Source organism: Hippopotamus amphibius, chromosome 4 (assembly GCF_030028045.1).
Source record: "Hippopotamus amphibius kiboko isolate mHipAmp2 chromosome 4, mHipAmp2.hap2, whole genome shotgun sequence".
NCBI lineage: Eukaryota > Metazoa > Chordata > Mammalia > Artiodactyla > Hippopotamidae > Hippopotamus > Hippopotamus amphibius.
Window position 1 is genome coordinate 16,030,845 of NC_080189.1, and position 16,721 is coordinate 16,047,565.

General features: G+C 39.1%; 1 protein-coding gene across 3 annotated transcripts in view; it reads right to left on the minus strand.

Annotated features, from left to right (window-relative positions):
- Positions 1–13,227, minus strand: part of TRIM24 (tripartite motif containing 24) — a 101,379-nt gene extending 88,152 nt beyond the window's left edge. For all 3 annotated transcript variants that reach the window (XM_057732130.1, XM_057732129.1, XM_057732128.1), the window contains exon 1: positions 12,726–13,227. In XM_057732130.1, the coding sequence (XP_057588113.1) occupies positions 12,726–13,080 (355 nt within the window). In that variant the 5' untranslated portion in view covers positions 13,081–13,227. The remainder of the gene's footprint in view (positions 1–12,725) is intronic.
- Between the last annotated feature and the right edge of the window lie 3,494 nt (positions 13,228–16,721).

The following is a 16,721-nucleotide window of genomic DNA, read 5'->3' on the forward strand; positions in this document are numbered from 1 at the left end:
TCAGCCATAAAAAAAGGACAAAATTTTGCCATTTGCAGCACCATGGATAGACTGGAAGGCATTATGCTCAGTCAGACAGAGAAAGACAAATACTGTATGATATCACTTATATGTGCTATAAAAAATACAACAAACTAATGAAAAAAACGAAAAAGAAGCAGACTCAGAGATATGGAGAACAAACTAGTGGTTACCAGTGGTGGGGCAGGGGGTGGGTGGACAGCAATATAGGGACAGGAGAGTGGGAGACACAAATTACTGGGTGTAAGACAGCATACAAGGATGTATTGTACAACATGGGGAATATAGCCAATTTTGTAGTAACTGTAAATTGAAAGTAACCTTTAAAAACTGTATAATAATAAATATGCTTAAGCCTTTCCTATTCATAAAAAAATAAATAAGAAATATTCCTCAACTGCTATTTTTTTCTCCCCAGGTATTGCCTTATCCCTTTCCTCCCCACTTCAGAAGTAACTTTTTTTTCTTTTTTAACAGAGTTGGTAAACTTTCCATCTACATCTCTTTACCTCCCACTCACCCCAATATGGTTTTCCCTTCTACCTCTCAACCAAAATATGCTTTTGCACAACTTCCATGTTTCTAACCCTGATGCATTTTTGGCTTCTCTTACTTGCCCTTGCAGGAGCTTGCCACTATGAAACACTGCTGCCTTTATTAATATTCAATACTTTCTTTCCTTCACTTCCATGACATTACATTTTTCGGGTTTTCTCCTACATGTTCTTCTCAGTCTCCTTTGTAGGTTCATCCTTATATAGCATCCATTACATATAAGAATTCCTAGAGGCTTCTCCTAGGTGATCTCTGCTCTACTTTCCAAGAGTAGAAGGGAAGGAACTAGAGGGAAGACAGCAAGGATACCAAAAAGGAAGGGTCAGGGAAGTAGAAGAACTTGAACAACAAGTCAACAACAAGTCAAGTCTAGAAGACTGATGAGGACAGGAAGAAATATAAACTAACATATACCAGTACAGAGACAGACACTAAGAATCTCATGTGCTTTAGGCTCTCTTCCTGGTTATGCTTAATGCTGAATATATATAGTCCAGAGATCCCAGAGACTATTTATCCATAAACAAAGTAAAATAAAGATCTTCTGGTAGTTACAATTCCTAATTACTATTTAAGAATTTCTTTTAAATGTATTATACCATGATATGAATACCTATGAACTATTTTTATCAAAAGAAATAAGAACAAAGTTCTTTGAGGAATAGGGTTGTTTTGCAACTTCAAAGAAGAGAATTTCAAAGACTAGAAAAACATGCAAAAATACTGAGGCAATTCAGCTGATAGTTATATGTTCATGTACTGTTTTAAACTCAAATATTTGAACATGCACCCTACATACATATTTATTATGTACATACACTAAAGTGCTAGTGTATCTTGTACATAATAAATCACATAAATATAAGATATTTTTAAAGAATGAAATACTTTTAAATGTACTGCTAAACATGAAAGCTTCATACCATACTGGCTAATGGTCCAAGATGTAATATAAACTTAAAGGCATAGTTCATCAATAATATAGAGGATGTCAATTTCAAAGAATCTTATTAATTTTGAAACTTATAGGCCCAATTCTTGTTAGGCCTAGTTAATCACTGCTGTTAACTTCATAAGACTGACAAAGAGCCTATAAAGTATCAGTTCTGCCATTCTAATGCTGCTATGCTTGCAAATTAGTATTATCTTTATCATAGCTGAAAATGAGACTTCAAAGATTCAAGCAATTTAAGCCTGGTGGGAAAAATCACAACTCCATCAACTACATACATCTGATAAAATTAAACACAAAATGAGGCTGCAACGGTTATAAGCTTTCTCTAGAATATGGATCTCCTTGCCAGCTAACCCACCACTGACTGCATATTCAGGTGTCAAGAATGACAAGTATCTATCCCCCTACAAAACACTGAAGAAGTGATCAAATATGAGCAGCCCTGATTTCTCTGAGCTCAGCTTCATATTGTCCTAAACTGGGGAAGAAGCAAGCCAAGAGTATCCAACCTTGGTTACAGACTTAAATGGAACTATCTCTATGCTTTTAATTGAAATTGGGATCACTGTTTAAAAAGAATTTATAATTTTTTAATTGAATGGAGTATAGTTGATTTACAATGTTGTGTTAGTTTCAGGTACACACCAAAGTGATTCAGTGTTTTATATGTATTATTTTTCAGATTCCTTTCCATTACAGATTACATGATATTGAGTATAGTTCCTTGGGCTATACAGTAGGACCTTGTTGTTTATCTGCTTTACATACAGTACTGTGTATCTGTTAATCCCAAACTCCTAATTTATCCCATTTTGGTAACCATAAATTTGTTTTCTATGTCTGTGAGCCTATTTCTGTTTTGTACCTAAGTTCATTTGTATCATTTTTTTAGATTCCACATATCAGTGACACCATACGGTATTTGTCTCTCTCTGTCTGACTTACCTCACTTAGTATGATAATCTCTAGGTCCACCCATATTGCTGCAAATGGCATTATTTCATTCTTTTTATGGCTGAGTAATATTTCATTATATATATAAAATGGAATGGTATGGTATATATTTTCTTTATCTGGTCATCAGTCAATGGACACTTAGGTTGCTTCCATGTCTTGGCTACTGTAAACAGTGCTGCTATGAACAATGGGGTGCATGTACCTTTTCAAATTAGAGTTTTTGTCTTTTCTGGATATATGCCCAGGAGTGGGATTGCTGGATCATGTAGTAACTCTATTTATAGTTTTTTAAGGTACCTCCATACTGTTCTCCACAGTGGCTGCACCACTTTACACTCCCACCAACAATGTACGAGGGTTCCCTTTTCTCCACATCCTCTCCAGCATTTATTATTTGTGGACTCTTTGATGATGGCCATTCTGACCAGGGCGAGGTGATACCTCATTGTGGTTTTGATTTGCATTTCTCTGATAATTAGAGATGTTGAGGATCTTTTCATGTGCCTGTTGGCCATCTGGATGTCTTCTTTGGAGAAATGTCTATTTAGGTCTTCTGCCCATTTTTTGATTGGGTTGTTTTTTGATTTTAAGCTGTATGAGCTGTTTGTGTATTTTGGAAATTAATCCCTTGTTGGTCACATCATTTGAAAATATTTTCTCTCATTTTGTAGGTTGTCTTTTCATTTTGTTTACGGCTTCCTTTGCTGTGCAAAAGCTTTTAAGTTTAATTAGGTCCCATTCGTTTATTTTTGCTTTAATCTCCATTACTCTAGTAGACAGATCCAAAAAAATATTGCTACGATTTATGTCAAAGAGTGTTCTGCCTATGTTTTCCTCCAGGAGTTTTATAGTATCCGGTCTTATATTTAGGTCTGTAATCCATTTTGAGTTTAATTTTGTATATGGCATTAGAGAATGTTCTAATTTCATTCTTTTACATGTAGCTGTCCAGTTTTCCCAGCACTACTTATTGAAGAGACCTTTTCTCCACTGTATATTCTTGCTTCCTTTGTTGAAGATTAACTGACCATAGATGTGGGGGGGAGATCACTTTTTATGGCTATTGCACAAGTGCCCTACATCTTATAATTTTGGGACTTCCCAGACTGCTGAAACTGAGAGGCTTTTTTGAGCTGCATCCATATGGAACTTCTCTAGGAATGGAGATTAGAGGGTTTTATGCTAAGATCCTGGTAATGGCTACCATGATCTTTCAATCTTTTGACAGTCATTTTAGTTAAAAACAGATGTGAAAATCCATAAACTTACTTATCCAAATTGTGCTACAATTTGTGGGAGGGAAAAAAAAAAAACACAATAGGGTCTTCAGTAGAGAAATCCCATCACCTCCAGGGCAGCTGTGTATAGTTTTGTTTTTTTCTTTCATGAAAGATTTATCCCTAGTTCCAGGTCTCAATCTTCCAGGGCTCTAAGCACAATTAAACTTGGTGGGTAGGTGAGGGGAGACCCATTCAGATACAGCACAAGGGACTGCCTAATTTAAGAGGGCAAATGAGGATTATACCCATTGCACTTACTAAGCCATGTATCCCCTTCCACTTTATTTCTAACTCACTGACTCCTGACTTCTCCCTCAGGATACTGTCTGTGCAATATGTGCAACGTAGCCAGCTGACATGCTTATTCATGTGACCACAACAATCTGCACATCAAGTACTTTCAAGCTTAATTTATGCAAATAAGTTCTAATGTTTTCCCTCACCTTACTAGATTATATTTTACTTCATAATGCAGCACACTTCCCATTTTAGAGACTACTGGTCTAGTGTATACTTGAAGATGCATGAGGTAAAATTTAAGAAAGGAGTCAAGGTTACAGGAAGATATGAGAGATGTGTGCATCTAGGTGACAGTTTAAATTGGTGTAGTCTCTAAGAAAAATTAAAGGGACAAATCTAGAGTTCTAAGAACCAAAGTCTGCTGATTACCCACATGTGAATATATGAAAACGTGCAATGTGATTAAAAAATGGTCTTCTGACATAAACTTTCTACCAGGACAGAGTGACTAGTACCAAGACAAGCTTGTCTGAAATGAACAACTATATGTAACTGTGAAGAATTTATGACATTAACTTTTTTCAGGCAAGCCAGTGATCCCTGAAAAAGGGGAAACCCGGGAAGTGAGCCTCTATAGTATCTTGATTCTCTGTCTGGGAACTATATCTTGACCACTGGCAGGGAACCAGAGCCTAAGCAGAACACAGCTTAGGAGCCAGAGGAAAATGTGGGCTGTGAAACAGAGAAGCACTGGAGAAAAGGGAACTGCACAGAGGAAGGGTGCCAGTAGAGACTATGTCAGGTTTCTCCAAATCCTTGGCTGAAGGCTACCATGTTCAGAATGAGACTTCCCAGAAGTTTAACAGAGAGCAGCTGCTGAGGGATTGAGAGAGGAGCAAAGATACTAGAAGCCCAGCAGGAACAAAGAGAAAATAAAAAGATGGTAATCTTAAACTAGATTATACTAATAAATTATTTAAAATGTAAATGAATTAAACAATTAAATGCAAAATTTTACAACTTGGACAAAAAAGCAAGACAACTATACACTGTCTACAAAAAATACACTTTAAAATATAAAGGTTAAAACTAAAAGGACGGAAAAATATACAATTTAAAACACAAAGATGAGAAAACTGGTAGCTATACTAATGTAAGGCAATGCGGACATAACGAAATAGTAGTATGAATGATAAAGAACATTTCATAGTGTTAAAAAGGGCAGGCAATTCATCAGTAAGACAAAGCTTTCAAATACCTGTAGCAGAAACTGGATTAAAGGAATAAAGAGATAAATCAGCAATCATGACTGAAGATTTTAACATTCTTCTTTCCACAACTGATAGAACAAGCAGGCAAAAATAACAAAAACCAAACAACAAAAAACAATAAAAATATAATTTTTTTACAACACTATCAACCCAACTTGACCTAATTGACATTTACAGAACACTATTCACAACAACTGTAGAATTTAAATTCTTTAAGTGCACATTCACTAAAACAGATGATATGCTAGGACATAAAGTGTCTCAATAAACTTCAAAAGATTTAAATCCTACAGACCATTTTTTTTACTACAATGAAATAAGCTATCAAGAAAATCCCCCATATACCTACAAATTAACACACTTCTAAGCAACCTATTGGTCATAGAAGAAATGACAAGAGAAATTAAAAAAATTTGTAATGGGGACATCCTAGGTGGCACAGTGGTTAAGAATCCACCTGCCAATGCAGAGGACACAGGTTCGAGCCCTGCTCCAGGAAGATCCCACATGCCATGGAACAACTAAACTCACGTGCCACAACTATTGAGCCTGTGCTCAAGAACCCAGTGAGACACAACTATTGGGCCCATGTGCTGCAACTACTGAAGCCCGTGCACCTAGAGCTTTGCTCCACAGCAAGAGAAGCCACCAAATGAGAGGCCCAGGCACCACAAAGAAGAGTAGCCCTGGCTTGCCGCAACTAGAGAAAGCCCATGTGCAGCAACGAAGATGCAGCCAGTAAATAAATTAATTTAAAAAAATTTGTAATGGAATGTTAATAAAAATACAAAACAAAATTTCTTTGAGGTGGCTAACACAGGCTCAGAGAAAAAGTTATACCTTTAAAGCAGAGATGAGGAAATTAACAAAGCCAAAATTTAGCTGATAAGCCCTTAGTAATAGTAACCAAGAAAAAGAGTAAATATGAATTACATATAGAAATATCATTCAGCTCCTGAAAACACTAAAAGGATAAGGGAATGTTGTGAACAAATTCATGCCAATAAATGTACCAATTGGCTGAATCATAGTATTTTTTTAAAACAATTTACCAAAATGGATTCAAGAAGAAATAAAAAATCTGATAGCCCTATCTCTATTAAAGACACTGAATTCCTAATTAAAACCCTCCCCATAAAGAAAACTCCAAACCCAGATGGATTCATTGGTGAATTCTGTCAAATATTTAAGGAAGCATTAATAGTAATTTTACAAAAACTCTTTCAAAAAATAGACAGAGGAAACACCTCACACCATATTTTGAGGTATTACCTTGATACCAAAATCAGATAAAAACACAAGAAAACCATTTCACCAATGTTCCCTCATGAATGTAAGAAAGAAAACAAAAACAAAAAAAAATCTTAAAGTATTAGCAATTCAAATGCAGAAGTACACAGAAAGGATAATACATCATGACCAAGTAGGGTATATACCAAGAATGCAAAACTGGTTTAACCTCTGAAAATCAATGTAATTCACTACAGTAACAGAAAAAAGAGAAAAACCAAACGATCATTGTAATAGATACAGAAAATGCGTTTGACCAAATTTATCATTCATTCATTCATGATAAAAACCCTCAGTACACATGGAATAGAAGGGAACCTCTTAATTTTGATAATGGGCATTTATAAAAAAAAAAACAAGCTAACATATTAATGGTGAGCTACTGAATGTTTTACTCCTAAGATCAGGAATAAGAAAAAGGATGTCATCTGTTATTTAATATTGAAATTAAACTTCTATTCAATATGGTACTACTGGAAGTCCTAGGTAGTGCAATAAGAGACGAAAATGTCATAAATTATAAAGAATGAAAAGAAATAAGTAAAACTACCTGCAAGCAACATCATATTCTATGTAGAAATTTCTAAGGAATCTACAAAAAACTACTAGATTTAATAACTGAATTTAGCAAGAGAGTAGTATGCAATCAATATACAAAAACCAACTGTATTTCAATATATTAGCAACAAGTAATTGGAAATGAAAAATTTTAAAACACCACTTTCAATACTGTTAAAGAACATTATCATAAAATATTTTAGAATAAACTTCACAAAAATTGTCTAAGACTAAGAGTACTGAGAGAAATTGAAGATCCAAATAAATGGGAAATAAAACATGTTCATGGATAAGAACAGTCAATATCGTTAAGATCATTCTCCTCAATCTGATATCTAGATTCAATGCAATTCCAATCAAAATCATAACAGACTTCTGTGTAGAAACTGATAAGCTGATTCTAAAACTTATAAAGAAATGCAGTGACTTTAAAGAGCCAAAACAACTTTGAAAAAGAACAAAACTGTCTAATTTCAAAATCTGCTTAAAAAGCAACAGTAATTAAAAAAAAAAAAAAACTAGTAGTACTCAACAGATAGATCAACGGAACAGAACAGAGGGTACAGAAACAGAACCATACATATATGTTCAACTGACTTTTTACAAAAATGCCAAAGTAATACAATGGGGAAAGTACTCTCTTCAATAAATGGTGCTTTAACATATGGTTAAAAACACAAACCTCAACACTTAACTTGCACAAAAGTTACTCAAAATATACTGCAGATCTAAATATAAAAGCTAAAACTATAAAAGTACTGAAAGAAAAGGAGAAAAATCTAAGTAAAGGTGGAGTAGGCACAGAATTGTTAGAACACAAAAATCACGAACCATAAAAGAAAAAGAAATTATAAACAAGATAATCAAAATTTAAAACTTCAGCTCTTCAAAAGACACCATCAATAGGGAGGGACAGACAGGGACTTTGGGATCAACATGTACACACTGCTATATTTTAAAAGGATAACCAACAAGGACCTACTGTATAGCACAGAGAACTCTGTTCAACCCTATGTGGTAGCCAGATGTGCGGGGAGTTGCGGAGGGGAGAATGGATACATGCATACGAATTGCTGAGTCCCTTTGCTGTGCTCCTGAAACTATTACAACATTGTTAATTGGCTATACTCCAATATAAAGTAAAAAGTAAAAAAAAGAAAAAGAAAAAAAAAGAAAATGAGGGCCTTCCCTGGAGGCCCAGTGGTTAAGACTCTGCGCTTCCAACACAGGCCGACTGGGTTTGATACCCAGTTAGGGAACTAAGATCCCACAAGCTGTGCGGCATGGCAAAACAAACAAACAAACAAAAAACCAACCAAACAAAAAACAACAGGCAAGCAAAAGAAGTGGAAGAAAATACTTGCAATATACGTGTGTAACTGAGTGCCAGGAAACCGGACATATAAAAAGAATTTTTAATTTACAATAACAGGTCAAATCACCTCCTTTAGAAAATCTACAAAAGCCTTAAACTGAAGCATTACCAAAAATACCTAAAAACAGCCAATAAGCACAGGAAAAGATGCTTATTATTATTAATCAGGGAAATGAAAATTAAAATGAGATACCTCTTCAAATATATTAGAATGGCTAAAATTAAAGAATACCACCACCCAAACTGGTGAGGACATTAACTGGAACGCTTTTACACTGCTGGAGGAAATACAAAATGGTACGACCGGGATAAACAAACACTGATGATGCAAACAAGGAATTCCAATTCTAACTATTTACCCAAGGAAATGAAAATATATTCTCATAAAGACTTACCTACAAATATTTATAAGTTTTATTCATAATGCCAAACTGAAATCAATAGTAATTTCCACCAACAGGTGAATATTGTATACAAAGTGTACATGTATAAAACTGATATAAACAATATGGATCATTCTTAAATACCATTAATCCTTTGTCATTATATATTGTATTCAAAAGGTGATTAATACTTTTTGCCAAGAACCAAAAGAAATCAGCTCCCAGAACTGATAGTTACATCTTACAGACTGCCAGTTAATAAAGAGAACTGATGGACTCTTATATTTCACTCTCCCTTGACAACTAACGTGACCCTTTTCAAAAGTGTGCTCTCAGTATTCCTTAAAAATAGCTCTTAGAGCTTGCTATTCTTTGGCTGAACAGTACATCCACACTAGGAAATATTGCACAACATTGTAACATTTCTCCAAGATCAGTTTGTCTCCTGACTTCATGTACCAATATGTACCTAACGAAAATGTTTTCTAAGCTCTTCCCTGGACATTACTGCAGTACTAAGAAAAATGAAAGTCAGGACTGAGGCAGTAAACCAACTTTAGCTTGTGGTCACTCACCCTCATTCCTTCCAAGTAGCCTTACAAAAGTTTAAACCAATGTTCTCAATGGAGGCTTGGTGGCTAGTGTAATTGCGCCTAAGCATTTACAAATTATATCTTTGTTGTTATAAATTAGCTTTGTTTCTTCTTTAAAACGGTCAGGCCATTACGTTGATTTTTGTAAAAAATGTGTTACGAAAGACTTACTTTCTATAAAGTTCATTTAGGGTTTAACAAAGAGCACCAAAAGGTACTTAATAGGAAGGGAAACTAGGTCTGATGGTGTTGAGAACACTACACCTTGAATTTTGGTCTTAATTTTCTAAAGAATCCTCTTTGTTCAAGTGTACTTTGGAATATGATACAGCTTGAGCTAAAAAAAAAACCCAAAACCAAACGAACACACAAAAACCTAGGGTTTATGATTATACTCTTAGAACTCTAAAACTATGACATACTGGGCTCTCTGGGGTGAGAGATCTAGAAATTTAGATTTTCAACAAACATACCAGGTGATTCTAGTAGAGCTAAAATTTGAAAACCCCTATCTAAATCTAAAAGAGTATAACTGCAACACATGTGGCTTCAACAAAATTTGTTTTGTTTGGCCTACAGAATGAGTCTACATTACCAGTGTGTGTGTGTATTTTTAATTACTTGCCAATATCTAATACTAGAGAAATTTTACATAAAATCCAGACTTCACACTTCTCATTAAAAAATAAATAAAGGATCCTCCAACCCTGGCCCTGTGCTATCACAGGACAATCTGCTGTAGCTAAGTAGAGTTTGCTCCCCTTTCCTTTCACTCCCCACCATTTCCTACCATTTTACCCCAGGCTCATAGTTCTCCATCTCAATTACTTGCTTAGCTCCTGAATGTATTATAGTTTGACCTATGATGCCTGTACCCACAGGTTCATGAGAAGAATGAAGAACAGAGATAATCGAATGAACCCTATTTATTTACAGTTGATCCTTGAACAAGTTGGGGGTTAGGGGTGTTGACCCTCCACAGCTGAAATGCTGAATGTAACTTACAGTCGGCCCCCCATCACCAGCTCTGAAGCCTTGGATTCAACCCACGGCAAATCTTGTACTACTCTAGTATTTACTATTGAAAAAAATATATGTATAAATGCATCCTTGCAGTTCAAACTGTATTGTTCAAGGGTCAATTGTAGTTCTGAAATATACTGTCTAAACTTTTGCTACAGCTAGTATTAAAATAAGTTTGCAAAGAGAGAGGAAGGGAGAAAATGTTCAAGTTATTAAGACAGTATAGTATTTTTACTTTATTGAAGATAGTTCTCTTTTTTAGAGGTATATGTGAAAATATCACTTGTTAAAGCCTTCTTTTGTAGTATAAAAACAAAAACATTATCTTTCAATTTAAATGCTTTCCTGCACTCTTGCTTACAATATAAACACAAAGATAAAAAATATTAGGAGACTGGAACATTTTGAGAACTCAATAACTGCAACCTTGCCTCAGAATTGAGGATCAGAGCTTTTATTATCCGTGTTCTCCTTCAGATCTAAATGTCAATACATTTTAATTCTAGAATTATGCGAAATTCAGATCCAATTGGCTACTGGCCTGTTTAAACATTAAAATATAAATAAAAGAAACACTTAAATGTGTCTAAAAATTAAGAAAATTTAAAGTTCACCTGTACTAACTTTCCAACAGGTGGGCCATGTCAGAGCAAATTAACGTGAAGGATCTGAGATTTTACCCTAATTGCTGGCTAACAAACCATGGACGCTGGTAGAAGACACGAGACTCGTGGGTCAGAGACAAAGGGCAGTTTATTACTTCCAGTAATAACATAAGCCAAAGCCTCAACATTTTGCACTGGTTCCCAGAACCCCAGTTCCCACCTGGCAAGGGGAAGAAGGCCAGTTGATGCTTGCACAGGCAATGGGTTGTGTTGCAGCAGAGGAAACCTAAGCTTAGGGAACCCTAATCTTTTATGATGGGCAATAAGCATGCCTGCCTCTTACTCCAGAAGGAGACATCTTTATTGTACTGCACCATATGCATGGCTGCTCTTTGCTCTGGTGGAAGACACTATCTCTACCTTCCAAGGCTGTTCCTTATACAAACATCCTTTATAAAACAGAAACAAAGGGCAGTCAATACCTCCCCTGGCAAAACCTGCAGAAACAGAGAAACCCATGGAAAACTGTCTCTCTCAACTAGACACTGTTCCTAACATACAATTAAATCGAGAGTAACACTACAACCTATTTAAAAGCATCAATTTCACGTTCTTTGACCTAGCTCAATTGTTTAATCGGCATTTTATCTCTAATTAAATCATCTAGTGCCTTTAAAAAAGGCAGTATATATTAAAAAACAAATTATTTCCAGTTACTTTGTATTTTTTAAACAGAGGTGCTCAAATATTCGCAACATAAACATTTAAAACCTCAACTATTCTATTAGAAACTATTTACTGTGCTTACTTTAACTAACTTTAAGTGTCTCAAACCTGTTAACGTTAGCAATGGGAACTGTCAAAAGTCTCATTATACAGTAACAAACACGACAAAGAGAACAGTAACTTCAACATTTCCAGCTGTTGTCCTCAAAAGGTAAGAAAATGCTGCACTCCAAATCACTCTGTTCTATTTCTCTTTACCATTTACCGTCTCAAAATAATATCTCCAAAAGATAAGGACAACACACCGCCTCTTCGTTTCCTTTGTCCCCATCGGAGAGGAAAGAACTAGGGGCTCATTAAGGCAAATAACCCAAAACACTCAAGACAAAACACAGACGGCATCCGATCTATAATCAGTCATCAAAGAAAGTCACCATCGCTTCATCTTCATCCCTCCCTCCCCCTCTCCAGCTCAAATAACGTGGGTACATACGAGATGATTAGGATCGTATGGACCCGGACAAAGCTTTGGGGAGGCAGAGGGTAACAGTTAACTACATGCAGTCGGCGAAGAACCAGAGATACAGACTACAGCAGACTCCGACAGAGGTTTTCAAAAGTGCGGGTCGCAAGGGCCACGCACCCGGAGGAGAACGCTGGGGAGCAGGAGCAGCCGCGCTGCCAAGTCCACGGCGCCCGTGCAAGTTGCCGGCGGGGCGCGCGGCCCGCCGCAGAGCGCGCGGGCCCTCCATGTCACTGCCGCCAGCACAGACCCTTCTCGCCCCTCCCCCGCCGCGCACCCGGGGCGCCGGCGACATGACAGCAGGTCGCCGCGCCGCTCCGGGGCGCCGGCCTTCCCGGGCTCCCCACCCCACGCCGCGCCCGCCTCTCACCTTGGGTAGCGAACGGCGAGGAGCCGCTGACCGGCGAGCCGGGGGCGGGGACGGGCGGCGGGGTCTCGGCCGAGCCCAGCATGGGCGCGGGCAGCATGAGGTAGCGCTGGGGCGCGGGCAGGCAGCGCTGGCAGAAGGAGTGCAGGCACGGCAGGAGCTTCGGCGCCCGGCTCTGGATGTTCTGGTGGCACACGGCGCAAGTGTCCAACAGGTTGAGCCGGGCCGCCTCGCCTCCGCGCTCCGAGTCTGGGCCCTGCCGACTCTCGGCCTCGTTCTCCCCGCTCGGCGCGGCTGAGGGGCCCCCGGCGGCAGCCGCCGCGGCCGCCGTCGCCGCCTTCTCCACAGCCACCTCCATTGTCCTGCCGCCGCCGCCGCCGGGAAAGGAGGAGCGCGTTCTCTGCCCGCCGCCGCCCCCGACGACCTCCTTCTCCTCCTCCTCCTCCTCCTCCCAGGCCGCCCGGGTGACCCGCAGGAGAGGGAGGGAGGCCCGGGCCGAGGACGCCTCCTCAGGCCCCGGGGATCCGCCTCTCGGGTGGCGCGGCCGGAAGAAGGGGATCTGTCAGCGGGGACTGCTCTTCGCACCGGGGAGGCTGCGCCCCGTCCGCTTCGCCAACCGCCGCCGCGCTCGTCGAACCCGCCCAGCCCGTCCGCGCCTCCCAGCGCCTCCCCGCCTTTCTCTCAGGCCCCGCGAACCCACCTCAGGCCCCGCCCCCTCCCTCCCTCTCCCAGCAACCGCGGCGGCGGCAAGGAGTGCGCCGTCCAATAGCCACCGCGCCTGCTCGGGGGGCGGGGCGTGCCGAAGCCCGCGAGGCTCGGAGGGCCGCAGCGGGAGGCTGGAAGGTGGGAGGGCGCTTGCTCAGCCCCGCCCACCGAACGCCTGGAACCGCGGCCTCTGATTGGGCCTTTGTGTGTGTTTAGCGCCTCTAAAAAGATTAAGGGTTCATTTGTTAACGATCGACCATCTAATTCGGCCCGCCTGTGTTAGCTCCTCCTAGAGGGCGGGGCTTCACTGTGTCTAGCAGACGCTGTTAATTAAGTAACTCGTTTTACTACTGCAGACCCGGGTCCTGTAGCAGGAGTAAATATGGTGTGAGGGTCGAAGGACGACAAAGTAGAGAGAGTGAACAGAGAAGGAAAGAATTACACGGGAAAATGTTGTGTAGAAAAGATATCGTGGAGGCAGCATGGATTTTGCCACCTGAATTTACTCAACTCTATGATGAATTGTGAGCATGAAGAATAAGAGGGGAGGTTCTCTTGCAAGTCGGAAAATTTTAAAAGGTTTCCCCAGTGAAAAAGGTGAAATTAATTTTTAAAGTCAGTGATTTGCTTAAGTGAATAAAAACTGTTCATTTTCCAAGGAATTAATAAAGACTGTTTGAAAGTGTTTTTATTGCATAAATATGGCATCATTACAAGAAATAGAAATAAATGTCAATACGGATATCCAAAAATTTCTAAAATTTTCTTTTTCATCCCCCCCCAAACACACACATATTATTAGAAGTTACACATATTTTCACTCTAAAAATGGCCAGGCTTTACAAGGAGCTTGAAGTATAGAAACACGGTGGGGGAAACAAAGCTTTCGTACACACATGACTGTGAAAAAAAAAATTGTATGGAAGTGCCATTTTTAGGAACACTTGAAGTGATGCTGGACCTTTGAGACGGGTGGAATGGGGTCAGAAAAGACTTTGTTAAAATTGAAATGACCCTGGAAGAAGAGATGGCAGTGGGGAGCACAAACTTGAGGCATCCTAGCTCTCCCTCAAGACCTTTCCTCTCCCAAATTATTCCTCTCCTAGTGAAGAGGAAAGTTAGAAACTTACACTCAGCTAAAAATAACTCCATGCTTGTTTTGCTTTTGTGAAACACGCTGCTGCGTGGAGAAAAACAAAAACACAGGATGACCTAGCAATCCAATGTAACTTTAAGATATTTTGCTAAAAATGGAATGTTCTGCACCTGCTCTTGTAAGTTTCTGTTTGGAAATTTCCATGCTCTACATGTGCACTATAAAAGTAAAGCTCACCCTGAGTTCATCGCCCAGAACTTTGGAGCATTAGCTCGTCTGGGGCCCCTGGCTTAATAAGCCTGAGCTGTCCAACGCTCCAAGTGTGGTGCTTGGTTTCTTGACGGACCGATTTCTGCAATACTAGCAGCCTCTTTCCCAAACAGATCCTTAAATCCAATCTCCATAGGCCTCCAGAGTGAAGTTTTCCTTCCTAATGACATTCAAGGACAATTTATTTTGTATAGTAATAGTTTCTTAAACCTTAGTTTGCATAAGAATCACCTGGCAAATTTACTTAGAAGCTGGTACTTGGAGTCCTCTCCAGATTCAATTTTAACAGCATCTCCTGATTGTGATGTGGATGGTCCAGGAACACCATTAGAGAAACAAATTTCTTAACCCACTTGTTACCCCTCCATGATTTCATCCCCATACACCTCTCAAGCTGAAAGCTCCCACTACTTTATGATCCAGCAATTTTGACTCTTCCCTGCTTTGCACATGCTTTTCCCTTTGTTTTGAAATGCCCTTCCCTCTGTACCCTCTGTTTTTGTAGCTGTACTTTGAAAATCTTCATATAGTAGGAAAGCAAATTCTGACTTATAAAGTAATGCTTTTAATATGCTAATAATTCATTGTAGAGGTGGTATACAGGATTCAAGCGGACTGAAAGAGAAGTGCCTTTTATTCGTTCAGATGATGGTAATGGAGAAGAAAAGAATAAGAGGTAAAATGGGGAGGCTTGTTTGGAGAGAATTCCATGCAACTTAATACAACCCACTAGTTCAGTTTCTCAAATCATCATAGATAATCAGTTTTAGAGAAAACTATCTCCCATATCCTTAGACTTCCTAATCTCGTGTAATTCAAACGATCGTGTTTTACTTTGTTCAAATATATATGGTTTCTGAGATTTTTTAAGTCCAGAAAATGAATTTACTGTTTTAGGGTTTTTTTTTAATCATGTGATTATCTTATCTATATATTATCCTCCCAAATGTATCGCAAAAATATTTCACAGAGATCCACACTCTTATTCTCCCGTAATTACAGCTCTCTCTATTGCCCTCTCTTTTTCTATAATTTCTATGGCCACTGCATCCAAGGCTCTCCTCAGTTTCATCCCTGTCTGATATCCTCATCTGATCTTCCTGCCTGATCCTCACTACCTTCTGATACCCATGCTAAGCTTCAGCCTAATTGGATGGCTTGTCATTTTCTAAACTGCAGCAGGACCACCTCTACCACCACCTCTGAGAGAGGAGATACCCGGTTGCCTGTGTTGGAAGAGAAGGGAGTCTACAAGAACAAGAGCATTAGACGCTGGTAAGGATTTCTCAAGCCCACCCCTTAAAAAATAGCAATGGACAGAAATTCTTGAATTTCCAAGGAAGTTTACAAAATTATTTTTGAATATAACTCTCAGAGATTGTGACCAGGTTTGGACAAGGAGGGTCTGAGATAACCCCTTCACTCAATCTCCTATAGCTTTAAAGGAACAAAGAAAAGATTGCTATCTCTTCAGTAGTAGCCCAAAGGCTTAGATGACTTGAGCCTTCACTGTTAGGACGAGGAGGATGCAGTATGCAGGGACCAACGATTGTCCTGGATTACCTTGGGGGCTTCCAGGGAGATGCCAGCAATCGAGAACCAATGGAGGCAAGGCACATGCTATGGATGCCACCATAAACCAAGGATGCTCAAGGACACAGTGTCTCTCCCACATATGCCATTACACCCCTGGATCTTCAAACTGGCCCTAGATAGAAGGGAGAATGAATATTGTATTGACTGACTTAAAACCTGAAATGATGACCAAAACCAAAATACACACAAAACCTAAAGTAACTGAGAATATGACTGGATTAAATCTTCTGCTATCGGAAAAATGTTTTCTTTTAAAAAGAGTTTTATTGAGATATAATTGACATACAATAAACTGCATATATTTAAAGTGTACAAATTTGATTTTTTCTTAT